The 19,403-nt window shown below is 39.3% G+C and overlaps 1 protein-coding gene and 1 long non-coding RNA gene across 3 annotated transcripts in view; one reads left to right on the top strand and one right to left on the bottom strand.

The window, feature by feature from the left end:
• Positions 1 to 17,432, top strand: part of LOC140499297 (P2X purinoceptor 7-like) — a 40,468-nt gene extending 23,036 nt beyond the window's left edge. Inside the window, exons 9-13 of the mRNA XM_072600503.1 lie at positions 10,353 to 10,443; positions 11,923 to 11,988; positions 12,073 to 12,219; positions 15,636 to 15,737; positions 16,893 to 17,432. Coding sequence (XP_072456604.1) covers positions 10,353 to 10,443; positions 11,923 to 11,988; positions 12,073 to 12,219; positions 15,636 to 15,737; positions 16,893 to 17,432 — 946 coding nt within the window. The remainder of the gene's footprint in view (positions 1 to 10,352; positions 10,444 to 11,922; positions 11,989 to 12,072; positions 12,220 to 15,635; positions 15,738 to 16,892) is intronic.
• Positions 1 to 19,403, bottom strand: part of LOC140499299 (uncharacterized) — a 22,453-nt gene continuing 3,050 nt past the window's right edge. Inside the window, exons 2-3 of one of the 2 annotated variants that reach the window (XR_011965347.1) lie at positions 15,622 to 17,436; positions 1 to 7,924 (exon numbers count right to left, since the gene is read on the bottom strand). This is a non-coding gene — a long non-coding RNA (uncharacterized lncRNA). Of the gene's footprint in view, positions 17,437 to 19,403 lie in introns of both variants that reach the window. The other variant, XR_011965346.1, reaches the window with a different exon arrangement.

The following is a 19,403-nucleotide window of genomic DNA, read 5'->3' on the forward strand; positions in this document are numbered from 1 at the left end:
TACATTTTATGATTTAATTAATTAATCAATTCCCTATTAAAGACAACGGTAACATAATGCATTATGGAGCCAGAAATGTTCTGGCTACCCAGTGCAGAAATCTTCTGGCTTACATACATTTTGCTGTGAGAAAGGAACTCTCCTAATTGAGCAAATCGTAAATTCAGTAAGACGGGACAATTAACAAAGCAATGTTGGTCAGGCCTTGGGATTCCAGGCTGGATAAACATATGTCTTGGTGATAAGGAAATCCCACCACTAGTGAGTGGCAGGCTTCCTGCCCTAAACAGATAACTGACATAGGAAAGGGTAAACAAAGTTCAATAGAAATTATGACCTAAGATGTCTGTGTTTTCTTTACCACTAATATGCCATAACATAGTATATGTCTAAAAATATTAAGATATGGAAAATGTCCCATTATTCAAGATAGTGTCTTAGGTTAAAGGTCTCTTAAGGAATGTAGAGTCAGCCTTGGCTGGCTTTGTTGACATAGGAAGAGGCACCCTCTGAGTTTGCTTCAGAGAGAACAAAGAGATTATTCTAAAATTTTATATTAAACATTATCATTCCCTCCTTTTGGTCAAAGGCAAGCCGAAGGCTTCGCCTGTAGACCAACAAAGATATGAAAAAAACCTCTAAATAACCAGTAGTGTGAGAGTTTACTCTTCATGCAAGTCTGGTCCAGGCTCTTGGGAAAGTTGTCTATGTCTGATGGCATTTTCTTCAGGCCTCTTCAAAATTGGAGGGCATGAGCCACTCAGGAGCAGGAGCAATGGAGGTGACAGATGGATCCAAGAGTCTATACAGAAAACTTGACAGGATCTCCCAGAAAACATGGGTTGATAATTGAGATGAAACAATACAACATAGTTAACATGGCCAAAGACACTTAGCAATAGTTCAGTTTCTCAGCCATGCAGGGCTAGGTTCAAACAGCACAATGAAGTTTTTTTTTTTACAGTTCACAAATTGCATTTTTACATTGTCAGATACAGATTAAAACTTAGATGGCTCACAATAGACTAGTTTTGAAAGGGAGATTTACATGTCACCAATATAAACAAGAAAATTAAACATGAACCACACAAATCAATACAATTATTATTTCAGTGTTAATTAACATTAAGTTCCTTGTATCCCAGTAATCCATTCTTAATTTTCATTTAACTTTGTATCCCAGATTTCTCATGTAGTTATCTGATACCTAGATATCTTTTCTTTGACAATAGGTTTTATTCTTGGGACAGTTCAAAAAGAGAATTCTGCTTTTCTGGTTAAGATCTAGAAGTTCCCAGATACTTCTGACAGTATAAATTAGTACAATAACTTAAAATTTGTTCTCCATCTTTGAAATTTCAGAAAATTTCAGTTCACATTATTTGCTGTTTCTGTCTTTATCTAAATCTCGTACCTGGAATAAGAATCTTTTAAAATGTGAGGGTTCAACTACAAAATGAACTCATCTGCCTGTTAAATTATTGGACAGATATTTTAATGGAGAAGAAATAATTTCACTTACTTTTACTCCTATCCTGTAAAAATTTTATGCAAAAATCTAAATTTGAGATCTTATTATCCAAAGCATGACAAATTTTAGAAGTCAATGATATACATTTGCATATTTTTTCCTCAAAATTTGCTACTCTAATTAAGCATCTATCACATTATATCTTTGTCTTATTACCTGATCTAATCATTTCCTTGATGTTATCTCTATATTATATTTATTTATTTGGCCAGGAATATAGGTTAAAGTTGTAAGCTATTCATTCCTGCACCCCATTATAATAACTCAGAGATGCTCCAATTTCCATTTATTATTTGATAGACTTAGTATTATACTTTCAGAACTTCTTGATTATGAAGATTTGCTATAAAAGAAAAAGAGAGGGACAATGTTAACAGAAGGAAAGGATTTCCTTAGTTCTGGTTGATTCCAGGAATAAGCTATTATCTGACATGTGAGGTCACCAGGTGCTGAAAGCAGGGCTTAGGAATAATCAGGTGGGGAATTTCCTTTTTCAGAAAGGAAATAGCACATTTGGGAAATAGAGTTAGGAAGATCCTACCTCGGCCGTATCCAAGGTTGTCTTCAAAACCTTTCCAAGCATCCACCATTAGCCTGCAACACATGTCAATTGGCTTTATGATAACTTAGACAAGTATTCCTGTAATCAGAACTTCAAACAACAGTAAATTGCAGTCCCAGTCTTATATAGCAAATCAATATTGGCTGGTATCCCTCAGATAAAATACTTCCTCACTCTTTAAACCATCTGAAACTGACACAAAAGTGTCCAGAACAACTATCTAGAAGCAAGAGGGATTTAGAAAACCCATATTTATTCCCAAATCTTATCTACCTTTCATAGTTTCAAGCAGAACTTAATTTATCTTTCCAAATCTCTCAACCCTATTCTTCCACTTGCTTTTACATTTTAACCCTAAGACAAGATAGCTCATAAGTTATTACTTCTTACTAGCATAACTGTACTGGAATCTCATTCCAGCTTCAACAAAACAAAGAGGTTAATGACTAAATTTATAGTCGATGGAATTATGTCTTTGTTTCACAAGTTGTTATTCTTCCCTAATTATACTCACTCTGGAAGAATGAGATACTTCAGGAATTAAAACTTTTACATAATAAATTCAAACGCAAACTTTAACTCTAACTTAGGCCATAGAATGACTGCATATTCAGATCAAAACAGCTTAATTTAACAGTATATCATTTTGAAGCTTTAGTAGGCCTTCTAAGAATCACACATGATTTTTCAAAACATTTCTTCTAAAAGTATTTCCCTTCTTTAAAAACAGTTTAAAATTTATTCTAATGTTCACTAAACTCTTATGAAGAAAATTAGTTGGAAACATTTAAAATGCTTGATATCTCTTTCTCTTTTTTTTTTTAAGCAAAAATAAACCTTTAAAACTGGAATTCATTAAAGCTGAGTTGTTACAAAAATGTTCTTAAGTAATATGAATTTCCAAAGTATTATAACAAACTGAATTCTTAATTATTGCAGTATTCTTAGATATAAGAGACTGACTCACAAAAAAACACTTGCTTTTAAAATCCTTTTAAACAATGGGAACATCTTAAGGTGAGTCTTAAGTAATTTACATAAACTTCTGCATATATTCTAATTTCAGATAAAAATAATATTAGATTTCCCAGTAAGATTACACAAAAGGCTCACATGTTTTGCTGGTCACTTGTTATTGACCACAGAAATTTGCTATAGAAGGAAAAAGCAGGGACGTATGACATACCAAATATGACAGGATAAAACATCCTTTACGCTGTTTGAATTCAGATGGGAGTGAAATTCTCCGATCATGCAGTATCTGTTTCATAGCCAGACTCAGGAATAGGGAAACTGAGCCAGGGGGATCCCATCTTAGATTGAATTTAGAATTGTCCCCTTGGTGTTTAGTCAGATGAGAAATATTCCTTTGTGGCATGTGTCTCAGATACTGATTTAATGCAGACAACTATACCCAAATTCAAACTCAAAACAAAAATAGTTATGGTCCCAAATGCCTTTTTCCTTAAACAGCAAGTCTCACTAATCACAACTTAAGTCAGATAACAGTTATTTCCACTCTCTTGGAGTTACAATAAACAATAAAGATTTACCAGGACACACACACATAAGGGATTCCATTTAACATCTTTCCTTCTCAAATGTAAAACTTGTCCTGATGTAAAAACCAATTATTAAAAATTTTCTCTATCTATTACAACTTCTGAGCAAGTAATATTCATTGTTTAGAATTTGCATTAACCAACCAAATTCCTTTACTAGGACTGCTGATCTTACCCACAGGAATGAGAGGACTGTTCTGAATGAACAGAAGGAATTTAAATAAAGTTTTCACTCCATTATGGGACTGTTCTGAATGGGCAGAAGGAGTCTAATTTTCACTCCATTCCCTCCTTTCCATACACAGGAATCATTTAACAATTTTAGGTTTCAGTATTAAAACAGTAATCCCAAATAACTTAGTTAACAATCCTACAACTTCATAGAAGATAGCCAAATTCTTTAGCTTTAACTTTTTTAACAGACAAGGGTGAAAATACCTGGTTTTCTAAATGGCCATTACAAAACATTATAAGACAAAGTTAGCAGGACTGATAAAGTAACACAACTGGTGTTACACAATTTTCCCAACATCTTTTAGTTTCAACAAAATTCAAATTAAAAATTGCTTTGTCTAATACTGTTTCTAGATTACAGTGGTCACTCAATTTTCACAATCTAAGAGAAATTCAGAAATACGATCCTAGAAATAGTTTTAACACAACAATAACTACAGATGATACCATCTGTATACAATGATACAATCTGCATTTCCAGAAATTATTGATCTTATTACTTTTAGCAATTAAAACCACTTCAAAATTAACAATTACATTAGAGAGATAATAATGTTGTATGTAACATATACCAGTCATTACGTTAAGCATTTTACAATCATTTTATCATTTTGATCCCATAACAACAAGCATAATCATTTTTACAAATCAGAAAATGGGTCAAACAGAAATAAAATACTTTTTGCAACTGAACAGAGTAGTGAAGCTTACCAAGAGCAGAGAAACTGATGTCCCAGTGGTGACTTTCGCAGGCAGAGTAGAGAATGCTCGCTACAGGCCTGATTCATCCATCTCCCCCAACCCCCCACAGCAGCAGAATTTACTGAGCCCCTAAGGCGATATGCAGGTGCTGGGACAGGGTGGGCGGAATTAGGACCTAGAAAGGTGGGCTACTCATAATCTTAGGAGTAATTTCAAATGATCAGTTCCCAAAATATTTCTAATTAATTTCACAACATACAAATCTGCTAAAATGATTTTACCTAAAATAATCTAACTTTCCATTGTAATTCCAGGTTGGCCAGACCAGAATGACAAGGAAAAGTCTCAAAGTTTTGTTTGTTAATTTATTTCCCTAGCTGCAGCCCTTGAAGTCTGGCTGCTTGCACTTAAATCTTACAAGATAACACACTCATTCACAGCACACATGATACGCACAGGGACATACACCAACAGACAAATTGACAACAGGACAAATACAAACGTAGCTCACAAAAAAAAAAAAAAAACAACCCAGAGAGAGAAGGCAATTAGAAGCTTGCTAGAAATCCCCATCATGAATTGGCTATTATCATTCTGAGGAAAGGGGGTTGCAAGAATCCAAGGTCTGATAATAAAGGGGAATCCTGCAGCCCTTGCTCAGAACACCCCTGCGGTCGTTGGCGGGGTGGGGAGTCTTGGTGCCCCAAAGTTTCTGTCTTAAAGAAACAGGCCCCATGGGAATAGGTTCAGGCCTTTAGTTCTTAGGTGGATTGTAACTGTCCTCTTCAGAACCAGAGCCCTTACGGGAAAGCGGGGAGGGGGAATGGGGAGGAGAGAGGCAACAGAGGCTTGAACAGAGGCTGCCTTCCTCGGGGGAATGGGGAGGAGGGAGGCAACAGAGGCTTGAACAGAGGCTGCCTTCCTCAGGTCTAAGGTAGGGGAAGGTGAGGGGGAAAGATTGCATCTAGGTGCCATCGGTTTCCCCATATCAGAGGCCTTCAAGGGGAGGGGGAGGAAGGAAAAGGGTGAGGAATAGGACGGGGAGTGAAGGGAAGGACAGACTGGAGCCCTTGAAGAAGAAAGGATTTTTGCCAGGATACGGCTAGGTGCTGAAGCAGCTCCCAGCCTTAGAGGGAAGAGGCTACCTGTCTTTTGTTCTCGTTCAGTCAAGTCAGCAAGCCCAGGATGAAACGTTCTCGCTGCTGGCTAGTTGTTTTGTTGGCCTTTCTTAATTTGGTTGTAAGGTAAAGTAACTTTGACCGGTCCAAAAGAGCCCTGGGGTGGCCAACATAATTTAGGGCTGTCTTTAATTGATTAACACTAGTGCTAGTAATACCTGTGATCATCAGGTTGGTAACGGCTTGACATACGAGAAGCAGGGGTCTTGTCAGCCAGATTTCTACTTCTAGTTGTTTTTTTTTTTTTGACTGACCCATAGCTAGCTGATTTCCCTAGATCGATCTTCAGAGGAGACCTAATTAATACAGAGGCATTTTCATGCAGAGTGGTCTCTGTCCAGCGGTTATCTTTAAAGGGAATTTTTGAGTCCTTTGGAAGCTGGGAATGGAAGGACTTACCCCGACCCCGTCAAGATCCAGGACTCTAGGAAAAACAGTTCCTATTGGCGCCGGAGTCCTGGCATTGGCGAGATGAGGCAATGTCCATTCGGTTCCACAGTTCCAATCCACGTTTGGGCGCCATAACTGTTGACCTGAAAACTTTGTTAAGAAAAGGCAATAGGCCAAATGCATACATTTTATGATTTAATTAATTAATCAATTCCCTATTAAAGACAACGGTAACATAATGCATTATGGAGCCAGAAATGTTCTGGCTACCCAGTGCAGAAATCTTCTGGCTTACATACATTTTGCTGTGAGAAAGGAACTCTCCTAATTGAGCAAATCGTAAATTCAGTAAGACAGGACAATTAACAAAGCAATGTTGGTCAGGCCTTGGGATTCCAGGCTGGATAAACATATGTCTTGGTGATAAGGAAATCCCACCACTAGTGAGTGGCAGGCTTCCTGCCCTAAACAGATAACTGACATAGGAAAGGGTAAACAAAGTTCAATAGAAATTATGACCTAAGATGTCTGTGTTTTCTTTACCATTAACATGCCATAACATAGTATATGTCTACAAATATTAAGATATGGAAAATGTATCATTATTCAAGATAGTGTCTTAGGTTAAAGGTCTCTTAAGGAATGTAGAGTCAGCCTTGGCTGGCTTTGTTGACATAGGAAGAGGCACCCTCTGAGTTTGCTTCAGAGAGAACAAAGAGATTATTCTAAAATTTTATATTAAACATTATCACCCTTCACCCCCAACCATGAGTGTAGTCAGAATTCTTCATCAGTTTAAGAAATTCTGCTCTCTAGGCGTCCCTGGCTCCTTCTCTCTCCCTCTTTCTTTTTACTTGGAGTCTTCTGGCTTGCCAAAAAGCATGGACCAGGAGGGAGTTGGACAAACAGTGAAGAGGCAGGTAAAATGTTGACCTAGCAACTCACAGACACACATTACAACATTCGTTATAGAGTTAGAATGAGTTGGAATGAGTTTTCTCATGTTGTAATGCTTTTAATACTGTAATACATATGATAATATTTTAGGGTTAAGATACACACATACACACACACACACACACACACACACAAACACACACACATACAGTGTCCCAAAAGTCTTAGCACAGTTTAAAGTTTAATAACTTAAATAACCAAATAAGTAATTAAGTGACCGTTCAACTGTGAACATTTTCTTGTAGTACCCATTGTCATTTTCAAGTGACTCATTTATGGACTGCATGCTAAGCTGATTTCTTTCCATTCGACCTTCAAAATGGAAGTTTTGACCTTCAATAGCTTTGAACTACACCCAGTACATATCAAAATACCCAGGCTCTACAATAGCATCTTAATAGCATCTTAACCATCTTTTCCTCATATATTTAAAATTTAAAATGGTAATCTCTAATATTTATAATAAGACAATAAAATTTATATCTTTGTATAATGTTATAAACAATAACATATTTATGAAAAATATATTCAATTTGACAAGCATTTATTAAACAGTTATGCTAGAGTTCTGGGAAATAGAGAAACAAAAGTAAAAATAGTGACCCAGTAGATAGAAAGCTAAACTCGGAGTCAGGAAGATCTGAATTCAAATTCAGCCTTAGTCACTTACTGGCTATATGACACTGGGCAAGTTGCTTTAACCTCTGTCATCTCAGTTTCCTCCTCTGTAAAATGGGGATAATAGCACCTACCTCCTAAGGTTGTAGCTGGCAAGTCCCTTCACCTCTGTCTGCCTCAGTTTTCTCCTCTGCAAAATACATGAGATAATATTCGTAAAGCTCTTTGGAGACCTCAAAACGATAGAGAGATATGAGCTTTTCTACCTTGAAGACCACTCTTTAATCTCTTCTGATCGTTACCAACAGCCCTATGAGCTGGGTGCTATTGTTATAATCTGGTACACAAATGAGGAAACTGAGGTTCAGAGCAGCTGTGATTTGTGCATAGCCATGTCAACTAATAAGGTTAAGAGGTATGATTGGAACCCATATTCCTACCAGCTTCAAGTCAAATAGTCTTCCAATTGTATCAATTCTAAAAGAAGAAATAAGGTTGGAGGTGGAGGGAGTAAAGTTGACCTTCTGTGACATATGATTCAAGTTTTATTAATTATCCATTTCAAAAGACTAGAACTCTCAAGTTTTGGCAAAGACAGCAGAGGTCATTTGTACCTTTGGCAGAGTCTGATATGTAGTGATAATGTTTAATATAAAATTTTGGAATAATCTCTTTGTTCTCTCTGAAGAAAACTCAGAGAATGCCTCTTCCTATGTCAACAAAAGCCTGCCAAGGCTGACTTAACATTCCTTAAGTGACCTTTAACCTAAGACACTATCTTGAATAATGGGATGTTTTCCATATCTTAATATTTGCAGACATATACTATGTTATGGCATGTTAATGGTAAAGAAAACACAGACATCTTAGGTCGTAATTTCTATTGAACTTTGTTTACCCTTTCCTATGTCAGTTATCTGTTTAGGGCAGGAAGCCTGCCACTTACTAGTGGTGGGATTTCCTTACCACCTGGGACATATGTTTACCCAGCTTGGAATCTCAAGACTTGACTGACATTGCTTTGTTAATTGTCCTGTCTTACTGAATTTATGATTTGTTCAACTAGGAGAGTTCCTTTCTCACGGCAAAATGTATATAAGCCAGAAGATTTCTGCACTGGGTAGCCAGAACATTTCTGGCTCCATAATGCATTATGTTACCGTTGTCTTTAATAGGGAATTGATTAATTAATTAATTAAATCATAAAATGTATGCATTTAGCCTGCTGCCTTTTCTTTAACCAAGTTTTCAGGTCAACAGTAGTGAGCATTTAATAAATGCTTGTAAACTGGCTGACTTCTGTTCCTGTGTCCTTGCTCCATTTACTAAGCCCTATGTAGCCTCCAATTATTGGTATGCAAGGATGAACTCCCTTCATTCTCTAAGCCTTTAATGGTAGCCTAGAAGGCAAGGCTATTATTTCCCAGAAAGTAATAGGAAGGCTGGAGTTTGATTTTAAATGTCCCTGTTCTCTGAAGGTTTTAATGACCTTCTGGAGCTAGAGACCTGTTCATTTTACTACCAAATTAGAAAGCAGCTACTGGCTGTGTAATTGATGAACAGTGTTGCTTGTGGATTAGTAGAGGCCAGGACATGGGGATGAAAGCCCTGAGAAAAGTTCTTGGGCGTGGATTGGAGGAACAAAGCCACACTAGAAAATGGACCAGCGGGCATTACCTCTCATTCCTCCTCAAGGGCGTGGCCTCCCAGAGTGCAAAATGACTTGGATATTTTAGAACAAAAGAATTGGGCACAGTTTGATGAAACACTTTGGTGACTAACTTACTAAGGTAGTGGGTGAGTGTGTGGTCCAATCCCAACTCAACATTGTTCATCATTACAAGGAGTTATGGGACCCTAGAGACTGGCCCCAAGTGTGTGCAAGCAGGCACTTATCCTTTCTTCAGACCCCTCTCCTCTATTTTAGCAGCATGGAGTAGTAGATAGAATGATGGACTTAGAGTCAGGAAGCCAAGTCAATAAGCATTTATTAAGCGCTTAGTATATACCAGGCACTGTGCCGAGTGTTGGAGAGATACTGAGTAAGGGAAGAGACAACTCTTCCCTTAAGGACCTTATATTCTAATGGATGAAGTCAACACATAAAAGGGAGATGGGGCAGGGAGGGGAGGGTGGGGTTGAGGTATTCGCATCTCGGAGACATAGTGTAGCTGTCTGGAGAAAGAAGCACAGCTTCCTCAAAATAAAGGTTCTGGGAAGAACCCACCAATGAAAGAAGGGATCCAAAAAGATAGAGACAAAAGGCAGCTGAAGCATGGGTTCGAATCCTGCCCTAGACACTAGCTATGTGACCCTAAGAAAGTCACTTAACTGCTTAGTGCCTCAGTTTCCTCATCTGTGAAATGAAGGGGACCCTAAGGTTTCCTCAAGCTACACATCTCTCAGTCAGATCCAGTTTTCTATATTATGACCATTAGGTCTAACTCCTTTGCCAGCCTGGGGGTGATCCTACCTCATCACCCAAATCCACTTAGATTCAAGGTCCTAGTCTTATTATAATACAAGGAAGGATGTTTGCTTCTTTGCTTTGTGTTTTTTTTTCTTTCCTTGACAGAATCACCAGAGGCTTCTAACTGTGAATTCATTTCCTTTTATAGATATGCCAAATACTACATGGAAGGAGGTAGAGAAAAACGGACTCTCATCAAGGCTTTTGGGATCCGATTTGACATTCTGGTTTTCGGTACAGTAAGTATTGTTGGCTCCTCCACCCTTACCCTCTTACTCTCTCTACTCCTGCACAGAACTACGCATAGGTGTTTCTGGCTCAGTAATCACAAGCTAGCTCTCATGTAGTTAAACTGGGAAAGAAACAACCTTGGACTTTAGACTTTATAATTAATCCTTACAAGAAAGACCACAAGAAAATGCTAACATTCGGATGATCATTTATTTGTGTTTTTGATTGTTTATCCATCTCTTTGTCTATTCATTTTTGTTTGTCTATCAATTTATTCATTTGTTTGTTTGTTTGAGGTAGAACTGGTTCACCTTACCTTTCCTAGGATGGAAGTACAGTAGCTACTTCTAGGCCTGATTGTATTACTTTTGGGCACGGAAACTACTCTGCTCCACTTTACCCAGCTAGGCTGATTCACCCCCTCCCTAAGTGGTCTGGTGACTCACCATAATAGTGTCAAACTTAGAGTGGAGACTTCATCAACCTTGGTCCTTTGGAAGCACAGAATTCTCAAACTCAGTTGATCCACCAGCCTCAGTCTCCCCAGTACCAAATACTACAGGCATGTGTTACAATGCCCAATTGACATCTGAATTTATGGAAATTCTGCTGGTGGTCCTTAAGCTTGCCAGCACGTTATAATCATTGGATAACCATGGTGGTGATGTTAACAGTATTCATACAAGGTGGTTTGGCAAAGTATCTAAAGAGTCCTTGGAATCCAGGAGACCTAGTTTCAAGTGTTACCACTGATACATCCTGGCTAATGCCCCCAGGCTACTCTCTAAATTTAGGAACTGCAGAGAAAGTTCTCTCAGGATAAGTAAAGGGAATTTGCTTGTCCAGAATTAGTCTATTTAAGTCATTCACATAGTGATTATATGATCTACAAGGTATTAACAACAACCCTGAAAGGCAGAAATTGCAATGTTTTTTTTTCCCATTTTAGAATGGGAAGGAAACTGAGGCTTATGCCTGATGCCTGAAGCAAGAACCCATTATACCTGCACATAGGTAACAGAATGACAGAGACATATGGAGAGGAATTTGTACTATGCCTGCTATCTGGTACCAGGCAAGACAACTTTGCAAATCTGTGGTGGGGGAGCTGGTTCAAAAGTTTCACTTTCTGGAGGAAAAATGATTTAGCACTAGCCTTTCCTTTAATTGGCTGGCTCCAAAAACAGCTTCTAAAATCAGAACTTCCACCAGAGCCAAAGAGATCCAAACTGGATCACAAGAACAAGGTATATGCAAATCAGATCTCTGGAAACCTTTAATTCACTCTCAGTTTGTCTGTCAACTCAGCCTTATGGTGACATTTCCCATGAGTCCTCATCCCTTGTTGGGGGGTGGGAGCAGCCTGGCTCTGTCAATTTCTGTCATTCGATGGGTATTCCCCCGGACAATCCACCATGCGAAATTGTGATATTTGGGCCCAGGTGCTTTCATCCTGAGTTTTAATAACCTTTTCCACTTTATTTAAGGGAGGAAAATTTGACATTATCCAGCTGATTGTATACATGGGCTCCACTATCTCCTACTTTGGTTTGGTAAGCAATTTTATTTTCTACATTTCTGAAATCTTTTTGGTTCAAGAAGAGTTCTAACCTTTTCTCCCCCTTTTTTCCCCTTAGGCCACAGTGTTGATTGACTCCCTTATTCAGATGTACGCAAAGAACAGTTGCCCTTGGTTTTATTCCTGTTGTTCCATCTGTGAGCCTTGCTCTGTCAATAAATACTACTACGAAAGGAAATATGAAACCATTAGTCAGCCTAAATCGGTAAGGGTTACTGCCTTCCTCAACTCAAATCAGTCCTCTAGTCCAGTCCCTTTGTTTTACAGATGAGAAAACTGAGGGCCAGGAAAGTTAAGTACCTTGCCCAAGGTTACAAAGCTGATAAGCATCAGAGGGGGACACCAGAGTCCTGGGTTCGATCCCCTATGAGCTACTGGACTTCATTCTTCTTTACTCACAGACAACTCTCCCAACTTTGGCCAGCAGTCTTCTTGGTCTTTGCTGTTGTTTATAAGATGGCTCCAAACAAAAATGGGAAACAGAAGGATAAGGAAAACAATCTTCACAGTTTGGCCAAGAGGGGAGCTCTCAGGGTAGAGAATCGCCTCGCTGAGTTGAAGCTGCAGAGAATTCAGCCTTTCTTCTTTAGGCTTCATGTTATACATGTGATACGTAGTGATGAAATCCCAGACTAAGCTTTCATTAAGCTCCTACTATGTGTAGACACTGGGCTAAGTGCTGGGGACACAAATACACTGTCACTTGCTTTGCCTTTCTTAGTCCTACTCTCTGAAGGCCAATTCTGTTACATCCTCCCACCCTCCAGGGTTCTCAGGTATCCTGAAGGGGTTAGGGAGTCTCTGTTCTTGAAGAATGACTTAAGTCCTTCCCAATTACTTTATTTGGGGGACCCAATGACTAGCCCCCTGGTTCTATTTAAACACTAAATATCAGGGGGATATTTACTTCAAAGTTATACAGAATATATATACAACATTTCCTCTACCACTTTGGACCTGGGGAACAGAGGAAATTAGGCTCACAATCTTTCAATTGTTCAGGTCCAAAACCCCATGGAGCTAGCATCCTAGACCCTTGTTTCTTAGGACTTCACTCCTAGACTGACTGTAACACGAGGCCTGGAATCCTGGATCCTGATGGCTTGAACTCCCAGGGCACTTGCTCTACCCAAAACTGAAAAGGACAACAGGGAGATAAAAAACTCAGGCCCCTTTCTCAGGGTCCTGTGGCCTAAGGGAAATGTGAGGGAGGTGGCCCTCAGACCCTCTCTGGTTACTGAATGATGTCACCTGCTATGAGTGAAGAAGTCCATCATACTCAGATGTAAATACAAATACAGGAAAAACCTAGACTGTGCTCAGTCAGGTTGTTTTAAGGACACAGAGAGTTCCAGCTGGAAAAAGGCTGCTCCCACTCCCCAACAAGGGATGTCCACACATGCACCAGTTCTCCTGTCTTCCAGAAGCAGATCCCCCAGCATCTCTCATGTAGGTGACCCCATTTTGGTGGTCCAGACTCCCATTACACAAAGAAAAACCAAAAGGGGTGCCTATCCACCAGTAGCTTAATTTCTAAATGGAGAGATAATGTATAAACAAACAAAAGCATGCAAGATAAATACAAAGTAGGAGGAAGGTAGCCTTAATATTGGGGTATTATATAAAGTGCTATGTGAAGTTAAATCTCAAGGACTTACAAAAACATCACAGAGTTGTTGTTGTTTTTTAAATCCAAGAATATAGATATCTTTCCTTTATGGTATGATTGAATGCAGTGCTCCTTGTCTATTATGTAGATTTTTAAAACCTTAAATAAACATTCAGCTTCATGGAAAAAAACCATTTTTTTAGAACCTAAATCGGGGTGAAATTATTGCATGGGGTTTGGGAGAGGTAATCAGATATTTCTAAATATTTCACTTTGCTGTATTACAGAATTTGGAGTATTTTCTTATTCTGAAGTAGGAGGAGATACAAATAATTTCAGAAGTTTATGAAAGATACTTGGAGATGTGATCAATTTAGGTTGTAAGCAGTAAACATGCAGAAAGTTGGGCAATATCTGAGACTCTTAGTCAAGGTACGAGTATGAGCTCCATTTCTCACTCATAGATGCACTTGGGAGTTGAACTGATGGACACAATTAAAACTGCAGGTGGGTCTCAATATCTTGGTAGATGAAGCAGAAATAATACTTGCCTTTGAGTAACTAGATAGTAGAGTGGATAGAATGCTGGGTCTGGAGTCAGAAAGACTCATCTTCCTGAGTTCAAATCTGGCCTCAAAACATATTAGCTGTGTGATCCTGGGCAAATCACTTCACCCTGTTTGCCTCAGTTTCCTCAGCTGTAAAATGAGCTGGAGAAGGAAATGGCAAACCACTCCAGTGTCTTTGCCAAGAAACTCTAAATGGGGTCATGAAAAGTCAGGCACAACTAAAAAATGACAATGAAAAATTTGCCCTTGGACAATAACTGTAAAGTGATTTCTCATGGAAGGAAGATCCAACACCCCAACCTAATCCAACACTCTCTCTCGTTTTAATGAACAAGTGTTAAGTATTAAGTAACAAGTATTTATTAATGGTATTCTCCATTATTTATGGAGAAGTTTTGAATGCTGTGGATGAGCTCACTTACATTGGTAGTGTATTTTCCAGGGATGTACACGTTGACAATGAGACACTCATTGCCAGAGCTAACTCAGTAAGTTAGCTCAATTGCGAGGCTCCAAAGAAAAGTCTGGGAGAGAAGAGGTATTAGACTGACTACCAAACTGAAGGTCTACAGAGAGATGTTGTACTGACCTCATTGTTGTATGCCTGTGAAATATGGACAGTCTACCAGTGCCATGCCAGGAAACTGAATCGCTTCTATTTGAATTATCTTAGGAAGATTCTGAGGATCACCTGGCAGGATAAGGTGCCAGACACTGAAGTCCTTGATCGAGCTGAACTGCCAAGCATTCAAACTATGCTTCAGAGAGCTCAACTCTGATGGGCAGGCCATGTTGTTTGAATGCAAAATGTACACTTGCCAAAAAGACTATTTTATGGAGAGCTCACATGGGGCAGGCAATCTCATGGTGGTCAGAAGAAGTGATACAAAGACACTCTCAAGGTCTCATTCAAGAACTTTGGATTTGACTGTGCAACATGGGAGACACTAAGACAGGACCACTCAGCATGGCGTGCCCACATCAGAAAGGGTACTGCGCTCTATGAGCAAAGTAGAATTGAGCCAGCACAAAGTAAACATAGGATGCACAGATTTGGAGTAACCACCCCAAATGTTCATAGGAACTATCTGTGCCCAAACCGTGGTAGAGCATCCCAAGCTCATATTGGTCTGATCAGCCACAACAAACATGCTGAAACTTCACTTTATCATGGTGATGTCATTTTGGTCCTCTTCAGGAATGAAGGACAACAACCAACCAACAACCAACTATGTTTCAGGCACTGTGCTAAGCACGAGAGGTCCTGTGAGACCTGGAGAGGGAAAATAAGTTACCTAAGGTCACAAGCTAATAGATGCCATAGATGGGATTCATACTAAGGACCTCAGGCCCTGGACATAGAGCTTTTTTCACTGTCAGTTCCAATCTGCTAAGTGTTCTTAATTACTCATAGATCATTTTTTCTTACCTTTTTTATTCTAGACATCAATGTATATTTCCTTTGTGGATGAGCCGAAAATTAGGATGGTAAATCAAGGTTCACTAACAGAAAGTCTGCAAGGTATAGAGGGTGAAAAAGTTCCGGTAAGTTAAACCACTTCAGATGATGGTGTACAGGATTTGTTTTTCTGTCGTTTTTTTCCTTTGCTGAGAATCAATCAAATAATTAACAGGCATTTTTAAAGTGCCTCCTAAATGGAGATACATTGGAGATACAGTACAAAAAATGAAGCATCGTCTGATTGTGCAGGGATAATCCTCACATCAAATAAAAATGGAAAAGGGGGGAGAGTCAGTTGAGCAAAACTAAGCAATATATTGGAAGGGTCTGACATATGAAGTGTTCAACAACACGGTCCTCCACCTCTGCAAGAAAGTAGGGAAAGCCTTCCATTTTTCTTCTCTAGCACCTAGCAAGGTACCTTGAATTTAATAAATGGTTGTCCAATCAAATGAAGCTGCTTTGAGTCCCGTAAGGAGTCAGTTGAGGAATTCAGCTCTCTTACCTCTTAAGTAAGTACAAATGGAGAATCCCATCTCCTAAGTCAGGGGTTGTAATGCTAATGAGTTTAAAGATCTCCCCCAACCATGGGGCTGGCCATTTGGCAGAGTTTAATTAGAGGAGATGTGTAGGAAGACCCACATCTTTTGTTAATGAGGCACTGATTTTCAAGGGTTGTGATGCCGTCTGCCTCTGAAAAATGTATAAATACTCTGAAGTGAGGTCTCACTTTGGGATTTTCTCATTGGAACTGTTTGTTTGGCCAGGGGAGACTCTGGGCAGCCACTAAGGAGCACCCCCATCCCTTTGATGCTGGTGTTTCTCTCTCTGGTATCTATGTATGTATGAATCAAACAGTTATCTGTCTGTTGATCTATCGGACAGTTGGAAGCCCTGTCTGTTGATTTTGATTTCTCTGTACTTTCTCTGAAGTTCAAGGTGTCGACTTTTTCCCTTGAACTAAGTGAATGATACATGTGCTTGATTAAAATGATTGTTGACCCCTCAAAAGTTGCTTTTATTTTAGAAAAGCAGATCAAAGAAACTGTGATAGCAGGCTCTCCTGTGTATGTCAGGATACTTGCTTTTACAGGGGTAGAGAAACTCAAGACCCCATGTGGCCCTCTATGTCCTTAAGACTGGCCCTTTGACTGAATCCAAATTGGTCTTGAGGCCCCTGCAAATATTTGGATGGGGATATGTCATTTTGGATGAGTCTGGAACCTTGTCTTTTACAGAGACCCCAAAAGAATTTCATAGACTTGGACAAGCTGTCCCCACCACCACACTGTGACGCCAGCCCCAACCCTGAATCCCCAGAAGAAATGCAGCTTCTTAACGAAGAGCCAAATTGTCCATCCCATGCGAGGCCTGAGTGGTGCCGCTGTGGACAGTGCCGCCCATCCCAACTCCCAGAAAGCAGCAAGTTCACAGAGGAGCTCTGCTGTCGCAAGGAAGAGGGTCCCTGCATCACCACCTCAGTCCTATTTGAGGAGCTGGTCCTCTCCAGGTCCACACTACACTTCATCTTGCTCTACCAAGAGCCCTTGCTCGATCTGGATGCAGACTCCTTGAACGACCAACTCCGTCGTTGTGCCTATAGGCGCTATATTGACTGGCGCTTTGGCTCGGAGGACATGGTCAGCTTTGCTATCCTGCCCAGCTGTTGTCGGTGGAAGATCCGGGAATGCTTTCCCAAAAAGGACAGAAAGTACACTGGCTTCAGGAGTTCTAGCAGATACTGTAGGAGGCATTCTTTTAATGATTCATCCCTCTGAAGATCTACATTAAGATTAGGAAGAGGAAACATGAGCTTTCCTGCTTTGGAGATGTCCCTAGCAGGATTCAAAACAATAGATTGAGAGTAAGGAGACCTGGGTTCTAGTCCCTGCTCTGACAGTTTGGTAGCTACTTATTTGGTCAAAGCAAATTCCTTAGCTTCTGTATACCCGCCTAGCTTATCAGCCTTGGCAGCTTTATATAGATAGTCTCTAGTCTGTCTTTGTATACTGGTGGTATCTAGGTGGTGCAATGAATTGAGTTCTGCACCTGAAGCCAGAAAGACCTAAGTTTAAATCTGCCCTCATATATTTTTTTTAGCTGTGTGAACCTGGGAAAGTCACTTAACTGCTATCTGTCTCAGTTTACTTATCTGTGAAATGAGGATAATAATAATACTTGCCTACCTCTCAGGATTGTTGTGAGGATAAAATGAGATAACGTTTGTAAAGTTTTTTGCAAACCTTAATATGCTATATAAATGCTGGCTGTTATTATAATTATCAATATTTTTATTATCCATCTTATTAAGATATTCCAATATAGGAAGCACTAAACAAAAGCTGTGAGTGAATGTTAGACTTCTTGGTGCATCAAAAAAAAACTACCATACTTGACAGTTTTGATACTGGTCTGAGAAAGTGAAGCATTAAGGAATATGTGTAAAAACACAATGGCATCTTTAAATTCCTTTGTTTACTGCTATTTGCTACCCCCAGACCTGAAACTGTAGAGGGAAGAAAAATCTCATTGACTCCACACCAAGGACATGAGAGCAAGCTTCCACTTCCCTAGGGAGAATAATTCACTTAAGAGGTCTACCATGAGGTCAGCCAGAGCTCTGCATCCCATCCCTCCTGTCTTTTCATCTCCCTTCACTCCCCTCCATCAATTATGATACCCAGAGATCCCTAAAATGCAGATTTTGAAGCAGTAGCAATGGCGTATACCTCATTTCTCCACCAATCATTTCTTTAGAATTCCTGAGAACTGAGAAAACTGGTGGCACATTACTAATGCATGTCATAGAAGGACTTATTCTATGTATCATGCAAAAGCTTGGAAGCTGGCTTTTGCTGCTGAATCTCATAATGGATCTGTAGATCCTGCAGCTTACATGTCACAGATGGTGAATGTAAGACACCCTACAAGCCCAAATCAAGATCCATTGTTTCTGCTATCTGCATCCAGAAGAAAACTGAAATGCTTGTTGTCTTCTGTCTTTGACTCCAGATCAAAGGTCCTGCTGGTTATAAAATAGTCTTTAATAAATCTCTATATAAGTTTTGTACATAAGCTGTCTTTTATTTCTTTGATGTAGCGCTGGTGTACCATGAAATTACTCAAAAATTTAGAAGGCATTTGCTGCTAAATAGTAGGAAAAGTGGATAGAGGCATCTGATCATTTCTTCTGCCCCTAAAAGTCCTATGAATTCATAAACTAAGTCACTATGTGACAGATTATGAAAATAAAATAAGACAATATTCATGAAAATTCTTTGAGAAAAACTGGAATAGGAATTCTTCATTCCAGTAGTATCTCTAACAATTCTCCTACTTATATGACCTTTGGTCAGTCACTTGACCTCTCTTCTCTTCAATTTCTTTGCCAGCAGAATGAGATGACCTCTGAAGTTACTTTCAATTCTAAAAAATTATGATTCAAAGTTAAAAGTGCTATAAAAATGTAAAGGTAAAATCACAAAGTTAGAAGAAGCCTCAGAGGACATCTTGTCCAAACTAAACTGAAAATTCTGTCTAAAACTTCCCTAACAAAAGACCATTCAACCTTTCTCTGAGAAGCCCTAATGAAGGGGAGCCTAACACCTCCTGAGATAACCCATTTCACTTTGGGATAGTCATAATTGTCAGTAAGTTTTTCCTCACATTAATCCTACTTATACTTTCTGAAACTTCCATCATAATAGGACTGGCTCTTCTTTCTGCCCATTGGCACCAAATGGAACAAG

This window comes from Notamacropus eugenii, chromosome 4 (genome assembly GCF_028372415.1).
Source record: "Notamacropus eugenii isolate mMacEug1 chromosome 4, mMacEug1.pri_v2, whole genome shotgun sequence".
NCBI classification, from domain to species: domain Eukaryota; kingdom Metazoa; phylum Chordata; class Mammalia; order Diprotodontia; family Macropodidae; genus Notamacropus; species Notamacropus eugenii.